Consider the following 13,311-nt stretch of genomic DNA (forward strand, 5'->3'; position numbering starts at 1 on the left):
CTGAGCATTTCTTTGAGGTTTTTAGGCTCGTTGACCCCCAAAGTAGAAGTGAATTGGGCAGTGCTGGGCCCCAGGGGTCCCCCGTGCTCCCCAACACAGGGCCAGGGGATTAGCTCGTCCCTGCAGTGATTCCCCCACCTTGGAAAGGCCCTGGGGATCCAGGGGGCAGTCTGAGGAGCAGAGGGACAGTTCATAGGGGCCCAGCGCCCCCTTTTCCCATTGCCTTTAAATCTCCCTCCTGTGGAGCTTCCTGCCGAGGGGGAGGGGAGGGGACGGCCAGGGGAGGGGCAGGCTTGCCCTCCCCCCCACTCTCCGACAGCGACTTTTCCTGTGAGCGCTGCAGCCTGGAGTCTAACAATTATTGCCTGTGCTCACATCTGGAAGGAAGTGAGCGGCTCTTTCCACTGGCCGCCTGCACTGGGGGGGCTGGCAGCCAGCTCCTGTCCCGCCCCAGCGGCAGAGGGCCCGGGGAGCTCCAGAACGGGGCTGCTCCAGAGCCTGCGGACGGACATGTGGGGAGCCGTGAGGCCCCTGCTGTGAAGGTGGCAGCACAAGGGGTAAGCTGGTGCCTGCGAGGGGCGCCCCTCCTTTCCCTGGCATAGCGCAGCAGGGGGTGAGGGGCCGGTGTGGGGTTGGGTTGGGGGCGAGACTGTCACGGTCCCATGCACTTCAGCATTAACCCTTGCCCGCTCCTTGGGTGAAGCGACACTGGTCAGCTTTTGCCAGGGCTGGGCAGCCGGGCTCTGTCAGCCAGAGGCCCGCGCCCTCGGCCGCCATCTGTGCCTGGCTCTCTGGCTGCTGGCAGTGGCAGCTGGTCGCTCCGCGGGGTGCTGGGTGCGACGCCCATCGGGCTGCATGCTGCTCTTTGCTGCCCCAGTACCCCCCAGGGATCTGGCCTCTGGCTGAGTGACCCCGTGGCTCTGTTGTGGGCACCTGGACCACCCTTCCCCCTCCTCCCTCCTCCGGGGGCCCTAGAGCTGGGCAGGGCATGGGGCTGTGCTCCTGGAGCTTGCACGAACCGGGCGTCTCTCTCAAATCCGCCGGCCATGTTCCCCCGGGGTTCCCATGTGCAGCCAGGGGCCAGGCCCAGCGCCACTCCCCGCAGGCGGCTCTGCGGATTCCAGCCTGGGGCTTGGCCCCCAGGTCCTGCCAGCGCCCCCAGCCAGGAGCCACCGAGTGCTGCCAGCAGCTGCCTCCTGCCCCGCAGATGGGATCTCACTGCAGCCCCCAGGCAGGTGGGACCCTCCTGTCCCACAACTGGTCCCACTGCTTCGCGCTGTCATCCCCACTTCCTGCCTCCCGCTCCGGGGTAGGAAGTGGGGTCACGGCTGATCCAGCCCCACAGCAGCCAAGAGGCGCCCCCAGCCCAGCCGCCCCAGCAGCAGGGAGAAGTGAGCGAGGGGCAGGGAGCAGAGCTGCCAGGGCTGAAGCCAGGCCAAGACCAATACCTTAAAGCAGGGGAGGGGGGTCGATTCTGCAGGCACACGGCTGGTGGAGCAGCCTCATGTACCGTCCATGCACCCCTGTCCTGCCCTGCTCTGCTGCCCGTCAGCCCCATCCCCGCCTGCACTGGCAGAGTCACTGCCCAGCGTGGGACACCAGGTGTAATCCTTGCTCCCGGGTGCAGGAAGGGGCTGTACGGTGGGGTGGGGCCCAGGCAAACCAGGGCCATTACTTCACCCCACAAAGCCACCGCTGGCCTGTCCGGGGAGGAAGCCAAAGTTGGCAAGTCTCATGAGGTAAATATGCCTTTCAAAAACAAGCCCAGGCCGCCCCAGAACAAGCAGCTCGGTCTCCCTGCCCTCCCCGGCCACCCCCGGGCTCCTGGTTCCACTTCCCTCCTCCCTCTGCCTCTTCTCCTCTGCCCTCGCCCCCCAGGTTCCCAACCCCCGGCTCGCTCCTCTCTCTGCCCCCCCCCGTGCTAAGTAAACACATGGCCTGCAGATAAAGCGCTATGGTTTTAATTTAAAAGGCGAGGGGGGGGGGGGGGAGAGAAGTAAACTGGCCCCTTCTCGTTGTACTTAGAAACCTGCCAAAGGCACTAATCAGAGTTTCCCACAGATTAGGGTCCTTTGAAACAAATGGTTATGAAAGGACTAAACTTCCCGTGGTCCGGAGCCTTCCTCTGCCCCCGCCCCTCCCAGCTGCTCAGGCACAGGAAAGTTGTCAGAACAGCATCAACCACATGCCCGGCTCTTTAGAAGGGCAATAAGACCCGGTCGCTGCCCCCAAAGCGTTGACAGTAGGTAGGCACCATACCAGGGAGGGAGCTGGAATGAAGGCAATAGGAAGCCACACACCTGAACTGCAAAGTAAGGGGCAGTGTCTGGTTAGTTCCCTAATTTGTTTGAAGCGTGTGGTGGGAGGGAGGACAGAGGACTGGCGGGAAGATCAGTTTGAAGGATGCATCTGAAGAAGTGAGGTTTTTACCCACGAAAGCTTATGCCCAAATAAATCTGTTAGTCTTTAAGGTGCCACCAGACTCCTTGTTGAGTTTGAAGGAAGACATGCAGATTAAAGGCAGGCCTGGAGGAGAGAGTGGGTACATGGCAGCTTGGTGCTGAGAGGGGGATCATCCAAAGCGCATGGAGGAAGTGTCAGTTCTCCCACTCCCGGGCTCTTGATTCCCTCAGGCCCAGGGCTGGGGGAGCAGGGGGCTGTGGGTAGAGATTGAGAGGTTGGAGCAGAGGGGTGGGGGAGAATCCAGGGCTGCGACAGCTCGGGGGGCTGGAGATCAGAACTGAGGGGCCATCCGCAGAGCTGGGGAGCCTCGGAGCGGGGTCAGGCTGGCAGAGGGGCATGGGCTGGCTCCCTCCCTGCCGCTCTCTGCCTGGCTCCAGCCCATGTTCGGAGCCCTTTAATTGCTCAAGCGCTAAATTCATCCCAAACGTTCAGGGGAAAGAATAGAGGCGTTTCTGTGCCCGGCTGCGGCTGCAGCTCCAGAGCCCCCAGCCAAGAGCATGTGGTCAGGAGCCCGGCATCTGCAGATTTACTGCCATTCCACACATTGTTGGGATCATCCTATTTACTCAGCGCAAGCCAGAAACTGTCTGGGGCAGATCTGGGCAGGGGAACAGCGGTGGCGGGGCTGAGCTGGGAGAGCTGCAGCCTGCTGGAGTATTCCAGGGAGAGCCGCTGGGGGCCTGGCAGAGCCACACTTGGGACAGTGGCTTCTTAACATCTGTCCGGCTGCCAGCCAGCCCAGGCCAGGGATGCAGGCAGCAGATGGCCATGCGGTGTTATTTCATGGCTGGGGGATGGGCAGCTGGCACCCAGAGCTCGGTGCATTGGAAAACGCAGCCCGATGCTCTTTGAAGCTAAGCAGGCCTGCAGCTGGCTGGGGAGGCCCAGAAGGAACATCTGGGCAGCTGTGATTCACTAGTTAGCGGGGTACCCTCCTGCGACACGGTCATAGCACAGGGAGACAGCTGTGCTCTCACCCCTGAGGTGGCTGCATGTTGCTGGCAGGCATGGCGGTCTCTGCCGAGCTGTGTAACCTGCTCTGGGAGCCCTCGGGACGCCCGGCGCTGGAGGAGTGCCGGTGTGGGGCATCGCCAGCGCTGCCTTCCTGCCACAGGAGTGACCCTCTCCGTTGTCCTAGGGGATGCTGGGAAGGGAAGACTATTGACTGGGTTGTTTGGCTCTGCTCCCCTTCTGCTCTCCCTCTGCTCAGCTCTCAGCACAGGCCCCTCCAGCTGGGCGAGGGCAGGTCAGCCCCTGCGGACGGCCCATCGCTCCCCGGCATCTCCGCTGAGAGGCCAGCAAGGGCTGCAGTCAGGGCCAGCTGCGGTGGGGGAGTTGCCTGATTTCCACTGCTGTTCTCCCACAGTCTGCTAGTGGCTGCGGTGAGATAGCCCATCAGATGAGGAGGGCAGGGGAATGAAGGCTCCAGCAGGAGTGGGACCTCCTGAGCCAGGCTCCTCTGAGCTGTGACACACATCGTCAAGGGAGGAGAGCAGGGCTCCCCTGTAGCGGGCAGCCGGCCTAGCCCTGTGTCCCCAGCCAGTGCCCTGGCCACTGCCTGGTGTCTAGGGCCAGGTGGCGAACAAGGGAGGAGCCTGGGTTTGCTCCCGTACCTGATAGCAACAGCAGGGTGGGATCCCACAGGGGCATGGGACCCTGTGCTCCCAGCCCGCTTCCTGCCCTGGGCACTAATGGCACCATGCGCTGCAGGAAGGGATGTTGGCAGGGCTCTGACTTGGGAATGAGAGAGGCCACAGCTCAGTGTGAGAGGGGTCCCTGTGCACCAGCCGGGGGAACACGCCCGCTGCCTGCACGCAGAGAGTGCAATCCCCAGTTGCCGTAGGCTCCATGCCCAGCTTGCCCAGGTCTGCTGAAAGCCTGAAAATCCAGCCCTGTCGGCAGAGAGGTGGCTGCATCGGACTCTGCAAAGCACGACCAGGCCCCTGCCCCAAAGAGCCGACAGCAGGACCCGGAGCCCCTGGAGAACGGCAGTGCCCTAAGGCCTGGATTCTCCACCATGTCCACTCAGGGGCAGCTGGGAGCAGGTTTGGGCGACCTTGCACCACTACAGGCTGGGAGTAGCAGAGCGTGGCTCTGCTGTACCCCTCTGGCCCCTGCTACGGGGCTGATGGGGGCAGTGGAACCAGTCCCCGCCCCACAGCCGTAGCCTGCAGGAGGAGCTGGCTCACCCCATGGGACCCCGGGCCTAGTCGAGGGTTAGCTTTGTGCAGCTGGGGGAGCGACGGGTCACTCCTGCTCCAGGAGCTGCTCTGCCCGGCACGCGGCCCTGGCACTGAGCGGGCGATGTCTGACGTGGTCTACGATGTCCTGGCACCGAGGCTGCCCTGGGCTAGGTCCTCCCTGCTCTTGGCCAGAGACGCCCCCGGCTCCTCCGCGCCCAGCTCCGTCTCCTGGTAGCAGGCTCGGAGCGCCATGTGCAAACAATTCATGCCATGAGCGGGCCCTGGGCTGTCATGACAACAGCATGTCCTCTCCGTCCCTGTGGGGGGATCGTCCCCAGACACCGCCCGGCCGAGTGGGGCGAGAGCTCGCTCCCTGCGGCACAGTCAAGAGCCGGGTGCAGCGGGCCAGGGAGGGGTTGGGCACAGCGGCGTCGGGTCATGCACCGGACAGGCCACGACGGGCTGGGCCCTAGTTGGGGGCGTGGGGGGGGGGCGGGGGAGGCTGCAGCACATCTGCCAGAACAGGAGTCTGGGAAAGAGGAGTGGAGCTGGACAGTCTAGAGTGGGGGGGTGTCTGGGCCTCCTGGGTCCTATCCCCGGCTCTGGGAGGGGAGTGGGGTCTAGTGGTTAGAGGGGGGGGGGCTGGGAATCAGAACTCCTGGGTCCTATCCCCGGCTCTGGGAGGGGAGTGGGGTCTAGTGGTTAGAGTGGGGGGGGGCTGGGAGTCAGAACTCCTGGGTCCTATCCCCGGCTCTGGGAGGGGAGTGGGGTCTAGTGGTTAGAGTGGGGGGGGGGCTGGGAGTCAGAACTCCTGGGTCCTATCCCCGGCTCTGGGAGGGGAGTGGGGTTTAGTGGTTAGAGGGGGCGGGGGCTGGGAGTCAGAACTCCTGGGTCCTATCCCCGGCTCTGGGAGGGGAGTGGGGTCTAGTGGTTAGAGGGGGGGGGCTGGGAGTCAGAACTCCTGGGTCCTATCCCCGGCTCTGGGAGGGGAGTGGGGTCTAGTGGTTAGAGTGGGGGGGGGGCTGGGAGTCAGAACTCCTGGGTCCTATCCCCGGCTCTGGGAGGGGAGTGGGGTTTAGTGGTTAGAGGGGGCGGGGGCTGGGAGTCAGAACTCCTGGGTCCTATCCCCGGCTCTGGGAGGGGAGTGGGGTTTAGTGGTTGGGGGGGGGGGGGGCTGGGAGTCAGAACTCCTGGGTTCTATCCCCGGCTCTGAGGGTGGAGTGGTGTCGAGTAGTGAGAGCAGATGGGGCTGGGAGCCAGGCCTCCTCACTTCCGTTTCTGCCATTGACTTTGGTCATATCACCGCTGTGCTTTGCGCCTCACTGTCCCCTGTGTGACCTGGGAGGGTCACTCGCCTGTCCCCGGGCTAGGGGCGAAGGGGATGTTTGCAGGCTCCGTACACGGGCATGGAGCCGATCCCTGTCCTTTCGAAGCCCTTCTTAGGTGAGCATGTCACGGAGTGTTTTCCTCTCATAGCCACCCCCCAGAGGGGCTGCTCGGGCTGGGTGCTGTCCTTTCACATCCTGGGGCTGACTCAGATCCTGCCTGGAGCACTCCCAGGTCGGGGGGCGCTGGGCTGGAGCCATCGCTGCGTGGGGCACACACCCAGAGGGACATTCCTTTCACCCTCCCGTTTCCCAAACTGGGGGTGTGCCCGTTAGCCGCCTCCTCCGTCAGGCCTGCAGGCCTGGAGATGATGGGCCCGGGGGGGCTGGAATATGCTCTCACTGGGGTGGGGGATTGCTGGGGGTCTGGAGTGTTTCCCCTGGGGAAGGGGTGCACCGAGAGGTGCCTCGAATGGGAACCTGGGCCCTACGCAGTAGCTGTCTCTGGGCAGCCTCCGATGGTGGCAAGGGCAGCTGCTGGGGCTCCAGCTGGGCTTTCCCCTCCCTCTGGAGTCAGAGGCCCGGCAGCCTCTGGGCTCAGTGTCTGCTCTGGATTTCCAGCCCCGCCCGCTGGCTCCCCCTCCAGCTGCAATGGGTTTGGCTTCGGAGCCTGCCTCTTCCTTGACACCAGCTGCCCTTTGGGGCCTGTGGGCAGGGGCGGGAACGGCAGGACGGTGCCATCAGGGTCACGCATGGAGCCAGGTGCTTCCGCTCCAAACCCGCCCCTGGGGGGTGGCTCTGCTGCTGACGGCCGAGCCCAGCGGCTCAGACGAGATGGGCAGGGACCCGGGCGAGCCAGGGAGCTCCTGCGCTCACTGGGGCCCTGGCTTCCCACGTCCCCCATATGCTCCCGGCTTGTTGGTGTGTCCTGCCGCCTCCCGGCTCCCCAGCCGGCACTGTCCCTTGCACCAGGGGCCGGGCTCTGGTGGGGCTGTGCCGGGGGCACCGTCTGCAGGGGGCCTGGATCCCGGGGGGAGGGGAAGCGCTGCCCTGAGCACCCTGGCCCCTGCCTGGTCGCGGGGGCCCCCGTTCGCGGCACAGCGGCCTGGCTAATCCCCCTGCCCAGCGGGTTGCTCCAGATGCCTGGTGTGCAGCTGCACGGACATAATGGGCAGCTCAGCCCCTCCCCCCAGGCAATAAAAAGGTGGGCAGGCTCCGAAATCTGCTGCAGCTCCTCCAACAGGGCCTGGCGTCCCGAGCCGGTAAGGACTCCCCCCACGCCCGCGCCTCGCTCCCCCCCCATGTCTGTGTGCGCCAAGGAGCCACGTGGGCACCCGATGCCTCCAGCTATTGGGGCCTTTGGGTGCCGGCAGTGGTGGGCTGGCTAAGTCGCCCTGGTAATCTTGGATTACCCCCACGCTGGGCAGAATCCCTCCCGCTCCCCACCCACCTCTGCGCAAAGGCCACCAACCATCCCCACGCCTGCCTGCCCTGCTGCTGCCCGTCCTAGGAAACTAGGCCAGCCCGTGGCCTGAGCACAAAGCAGGGAGCTGCTAGGTTTCCATTTCCGGGCTCTACGATCGAGCTAGTCACTTTCCCCTGCCGTGCCTCGGTTTCCCCATTGCTGGCCCAGGGCTCAGGGAAGGCCCTGGGCAGCTGTAAAGCACTGTGTGAGGGTTATTTAGTGTCCCAGGATAGCGCTGATTACACTCCTCTCTGGGGCAGTGGCCCCCGGCACGCCCTATCGGGAGGGGCCTGCACCCAGAGCCCTGGGCAGCGTCGTGGGGAAAGGCATCCCTGGCGGTGTCTGCTGGGAAGAGCTGGGCTGACTGTCACGGGCTGGTTCTGGTGGTGCTTAGTCCCACAGCGCCTGTGAGCGAACCCTGGGGCCGGCTCAGCCCCTGCTGGGCACTGCCTTCGCGTGTTCCCTGGGGCTGGGGGTTGTGGGGCTGCAGGCTCCATTTGAAACCCAAGAGAGAAATGCAAGCCCCCCCCCCCCCCCTCGAGCAACCGGCTGCAGAGGGCAGTGGGCTGGGTTCAGGGAGCCAGCACCCAGCTAACGGGTGGGCAGCAGCTGTGCCAACTACAGCCCTGCGTGGCAGCTCTCAGCCCCAGGCTGGGACATGACCCGAACTCCTGTGGTGTGTGGCATCATGTTAAAAACCCAGAAATCGCCCCCCGGGGGCGGGGGCGGCTGTTCGCTGCGCTCTAAAATGCAGCAGTGAGCTGGTGCCTGGCGTGGCCTGGCGCATACACGCCAATAGCTCTGGCTTGGCAGGGCACGACTGGCGCGAGGCGCCCCTGAGCCGGGACGGCCACCTGCCTCCCGTGAGGAGCGATCGCAGGACCCCTGAGGGCATTACAGTGCCTGGCCCGCGCAGGGGGCCGATTAAGCCAGTGCCGGCGGCCGGCCTCACCAGGCCCAGACCTTGGGTGGATCTGCCCCTCGGAAACAGCCATGGCCCTCCCCAGCCAGCAGCAGGGAGGGCTGAGGGGCTGGAGCAGGGGCAGAGGGGCGGTGCCTGGGCCCCATTTCAAGCCCCCGTCTCCTAGGTGCTGCGAGCACGTCGCCCTTCGGCCTGGCCACCATGGAGACACGCAAGCGGGAGATGGAGCTGCTGAGCAACACCATGGCTGCCTACGCCCACATCCGAGGTGGGTGTCTGGGGGCGGGGGGGATGTGCTGACCACTTGGGCCCCGGCTGCTCCTGGGGCAGATGGGAGGGGGGAGCAGGGCAGGTGTTTAGCACCCCCCCTCGCTCCCCCCCCAGTTTGGGCAGCTGCACAGGGCCATGGGAGCCCTGGGAACTCCGGGCTTGGCAGGCACCAACCGCCCAGGGAGAGCCCACTGGCTGGCTGCCCTCTGGCTGGGCATGGGTGCCCAGCATGACCGGTCCTGTCTCTCAAGCCCCTCCCCTTTGTTTCCGTGCCAGACAATCCTGAGAGTTTTGGCCTCTATTTTGTCCTGGGCGTCTGCTTCGGCTTGGTGTTAACCCTCTGCTTGCTGGTGATCCGCATCTCCTGCCGGCCGCACACCCGCAGCCTCCCTGCCAAGCCCAGGAGGAGCCTCCGGGACGTCAGCGAGGAAGACGAAGAGGAGGAGGAGGAGGACACGGTTGACAACGTGGCGACGGAGTCCCCACTGCCCATCACCGAGATCCCCCTGGAGAACCACAGCCCGGCAGATGGCACCTTGACTGTCAACGTCTTTGCCTCGGCGGAGGAGCTCGAGCGGGCCCAGCGGCTGGAGGAACGGGAGCGCATCATCCGGGAGATCTGGCGCAACGGCCAGCCAGACATCCTGGGCACGGGCACCGTGGGCAGAGTGCACTACTACTGACTGCAGGCACGGGGCCTGGCTGCCCAGCTCCCTGAGCTCAACTGTGATGGCAGCCCCCCAGCCACGTGGGGCCCTGGTAGGAGGGCCCCCTGCAAGCGCTGCTCTTGGGCACCCTTTCCAGGAGTGCCTGTGAGTCTGGAGATGTTCCCCAGCCCTTTGCACAGCCCCTGGGCACCGTGTCTGTGTGTGAGCTGGGCAGGGCTTGGCCCCCTGAAATGCCCCGTTAGCTGGCGCCAGCTGCGCATGGCGTTTGTTACTGGAGGAGCCAGGCTCTGCCGGGCACCAAGCTCCTCGAGGCGCTGCTCTCGTTAACTGACTGCACAGGGCCCCGCTAACGGCGCAGGAAGCGTCGCTCTCACCGCTGGTGATGGGGAACCCCCCCTTTCCTGCAGGAGCTCCCTGCCCCCACCTGATCAGGGACACAGTGCAGGGATCCTCTCCATGGGCTGTGTCTCCCCTCCACCCGAGGGGCAAGGGCCAGGGCGTGGTGTTGCTCTTGGACACTGGGGTGGTAGCGTGCAGCGCAGGGACATTGCTGCACCTTGAGCAGTTGGTACGATTCCCTCTGCCCACCCCGTAGCCACTCCCTGGGGAGCTCCAGGAAGGGAAGTCGGGGCAGCGCTGCCCCCACCCGCTCCAGGTTGGAGCCTGGCCCCAAACCAGCCCCTTGGCTGCTCAGCAGGGTGGGTGAGGTCGGTTACTGGTGCTTCCCCGGGCCGCACCGCCACAGCACCCTGGTCTGACTGGGAGGCCCACGCTGCCATTGCAGCCAGCTTGGTAGGTACCGGGCCAGCCTGCCCCCTGGAGCCTGTTCCCAGAGCCAGGGGGGGTTAGACCAAGCCTGACCTCTCACTTCGGGGTTTGCAAAGGACGTTAATTGTGGCAATACGGTCAGAGCATTTGGCCATCTCTGCCCGGGCCAGGGGCACTGGGGCTTGTGCCCAGGAGTGTGGGGGAGCCCCACAGCAGCATGCAGTGCCTGGCTCCGGCCAAAGGACGGTCTGGCCAGCGTGGGGCCCTTCGCTGGAGTGCCCCCAGGGCAGTGTGGGTAGCACAACGTAGGCAAAGCTCGCGGCTACCAGGTCAGAGCACTCTGGCCCTGAAATGTGCTTTTATAAACAGCATGGACCCTTCCCCAAAGCAGCGTGGTCTCTTGCGGCATCTAGGGCTAGCCCCCCTTCTGGCCCCTAGCTGTTCTCCTCGGGGCAGCGCCCCAGCCCGGAGCTCAGCTCTGCCCGCTAGGAGCAGCCTGGTCCTCCGAGTACGCCCGAAGAGAGCAGGGAGCCCTGCGCTCCAGAGACAGGTTCCAGCCCCCCCAGGATTCACCCAGCACAGAGTCAATGCAGGGCAGCACCCAGGCCTGCGGGGGCTGGGAGTGGGAGGGGAGAGAGAGAGAGAGACCTGGCTGATGGCGAGGTGGAACCCAGCACGGCCACTGCCCTGCAACAGCAGCCAGGCGGGCAGGGCCGGCACTGAGCAGGGCCGAGGGGGCAGGCCTCAGGGCCCGCCCACAACATGTTGGCACCTGAGGTGGGGAGCTCCAGTGACACCCCCTTCCCCCCTCGCTTGGGCCAAAATTTTGAAAGGTCTCCATTCTGGGTCCTAGGGGCGCCCCCACATACACACACAGTCTGGCACCTGAGGCGGCCGCCTCAGTTCTCCTCATGGTAAGGCCAGCCCTGGCAGGCCTCCGTCCCTGTCCCTGCACCCCAGCTGCTGTGCAGCTTGGGTCAACAGCCCCCCTCTCTGCACCTCAGTTTCCCCGGCTGCAAGAACCCCTTGGAGCAGCCGCGAGGGCAGTAGGTGCAAGGAGCAGTGAGGGTCCAGGCATTAGAGCCTGTGCCCCTGGCAGGCAGATGCCCCAGGGCACCTAGGAGCCCCAACCCAGCAGCTGCACCTGCCCCCCCCCCCAATCACCTTGGTCCAGAGCCCAAGCCTCCCCCTGCCTTGTGGGAGCTGCTGTCTGGAGAAACCTTCCCAGGCTCCTTCCCCTCCCCTGGCCCCAGCATTCCTGCTAAAATTAGCTGCTGTCCCTTTCCGGCAGCATCTGACTTGCCCCATCACTCACTCGCTGCTTCCTGGATGGGGGGGGTGGGGGGCGGCTGCCGGTTCTGGGCTGGCTGCCAGCAGGATAGCCCAGCACGCTGCGGTTAGCGCAGCCAGCCGCAAGCCAGGGCTATGGGGGCGCTCCCAGCTCGCTGGGGTTTGGGCTGCTTTCAAAGTCCATGGCAAGCTACGTCCCCTCCCCAGCCTCCTGCGCCAGGGGCTGCCCTTCACTCTGCACCCCAGCCAGCGCTGCTGTTCGTTCAGTGCCCTGTGTAAACATGCCCCAGGGCCCCCCTTAGCCCCTCGGCCAGCGTGAAGGACCCCCTGTGCCTCTCACTTCCAGCCTCTGGCACTGATCCCACGGCAGCCCAGAGCCACCTGCCCTCGCTGGTGCAGTGCCACATGGCACCCCGGGGCCGACCACTCAGCCTGCCGCCTCCCGGGCAGCGAAGGGCCTGGCCCAGCCTTAGGCGGGTCGAACAGCAGGAGCTGCGCTGAGCCTGGGCCAGCCCAGAGCTGCCTCTGCCAGACCGCGGCTTTGCTGGACTGTCCTGGGGCAGCCGCCCCCCCCCCCCCCCGCCTTTGTGTGTGTGGGAGAAGAGCGAGACCTTCCCCTGCCTGAGACCACAGCCCCCCTCTGCCCCAGCCCAATGTATAAAAATAGCTCATTCCCACCAGGGCCTGGCCCCCCTGCCGCCAGCTGTAACAGGACCCAGATGTTTTCCAGATGTGCCCTCCTAGCCCCAAGGCGAGCAGGCTGCCAAGAATGCAGAGAGACTTGTGTCGACCTGCACCGAGCTGATAAACAAGGGCAGGATGCCAGGTGGGCCCCCCCCCGGGAGTGAGGCCTCTGGGAGGCAGGGGGGCCAGGCTGACACCGCGGAGGAGACGGGCTCTGCCAAGCCAGGATCCAGTAAGCAGCTTCCTGGGGAGGCTGCAGTGGGGAGGAGGGCGGTAGAAGGGATGCCTGGAAGGGGGAGGGGACAGGAGCCCAGAGCCAGCCAGCTGCCCTCCCATGCCATGCTTGGCCTTGCCCCACTGGACTGAGAAATACACCGCGTGGAGCTAACCTGACCTGCTGATCGGCAGCGAGCTCCTGGCTTTCAGTCTGACCCCTCTCCCCAGCACTTTGCCTATGGCTGGACTGCTCCAACTCATCGGGTCAGGGACCGGCTCTCCCCTCAAGTTTGTACAGCGCCTTGCACGTCACAGATGCTGTCGACACTACAGCAGCCAGGCAGCAGCTAAGATTTGTATAAAAATAGTTTATTACAATTTTACACATATTTATAAAATAGTTTTTAAAACCTCAGGCTGTTGGCCGTGGGACAGCGGCTCCTGGGGGTGAGGGACATTCACAGCTGTTCCAGCCCCACCCCCATGTCCGACAAGCATAGCAGGAGCGAACCGGTGGGCACTGCAAGAAGCTGCTCTCAGAGCCAGGGAGAAACGCCCAGTTCTCAGGATTAAAAGGGCATAGGAAGAGCCAGAGGGGGCTGGCAGAGAGCCGGGTCACTCCACAGACACCAATGCTCGGTCATGTTTGAACACATGCTCACGAACACAACTAGATTCTAGTGCAGACAGGACACAAGCATTGGCGCCAACTTGTGGGGGACCCTGGGGACATGTGGGTCCAGCCTGCACGAGTTATCCCAGGTTAACTAGGATGAGGATTCCCGCACCCACGTCTGGCCCAGGGACAGCTTAGCCAACACATCCGAGTGCTCTAGTGCGGACAGGGCAGGATGTAACACGTTAGCTGGGAGGAGGGAGCTCACTCCACAGGGCCAGCCGAGCAGGACAATGCAGATGGCTGTCCACACACACACAGGGAGGGGCTGGGAACAGCACGGGGACGAGCACAGCCCAAGGCTGGGACAGGTCAGGGCGGAAGAGGAGAGCCAGGAGCTCAGGACCAATCTCCAGAGAGGGACAGATGCTGCTGGGACAT

General features: G+C 64.7%; 1 protein-coding gene across 1 annotated transcript; it reads left to right on the top strand.

Moving 5' to 3' along the window:
- Positions 1-472: 472 nt before the first annotated feature.
- Positions 473-9,311, top strand: EVA1B (eva-1 homolog B). The gene is made up of 3 exons (XM_065421854.1): positions 473-557; positions 8,525-8,626; positions 8,905-9,311. The coding sequence occupies exons 2-3, from the start codon at positions 8,560-8,562 to the stop codon at positions 9,309-9,311; spliced, it is 474 nt and encodes a 157-aa protein (XP_065277926.1). The 5' UTR covers positions 473-557; positions 8,525-8,559.
- Positions 9,312-13,311: the final 4,000 nt, after the last annotated feature.

Source organism: Emys orbicularis, chromosome 23 (assembly GCF_028017835.1).
Source record: "Emys orbicularis isolate rEmyOrb1 chromosome 23, rEmyOrb1.hap1, whole genome shotgun sequence".
NCBI lineage: Eukaryota > Metazoa > Chordata > Testudines > Emydidae > Emys > Emys orbicularis.

Bases quoted from the DNA above. Each gene is read 5' to 3' on its own strand.
- EVA1B (XM_065421854.1), top strand. From the start codon at position 8,560: ATGGAGACACGCAAGCGGGAGATGGAGCTGCTGAGCAACACCATGGCT. The intron at 8,627-8,904 runs GTGGGTGTCTGG...TTTCCGTGCCAG, and splicing joins TGCCTACGCCCACATCCGAG to ACAATCCTGAGAGTTTTGGC.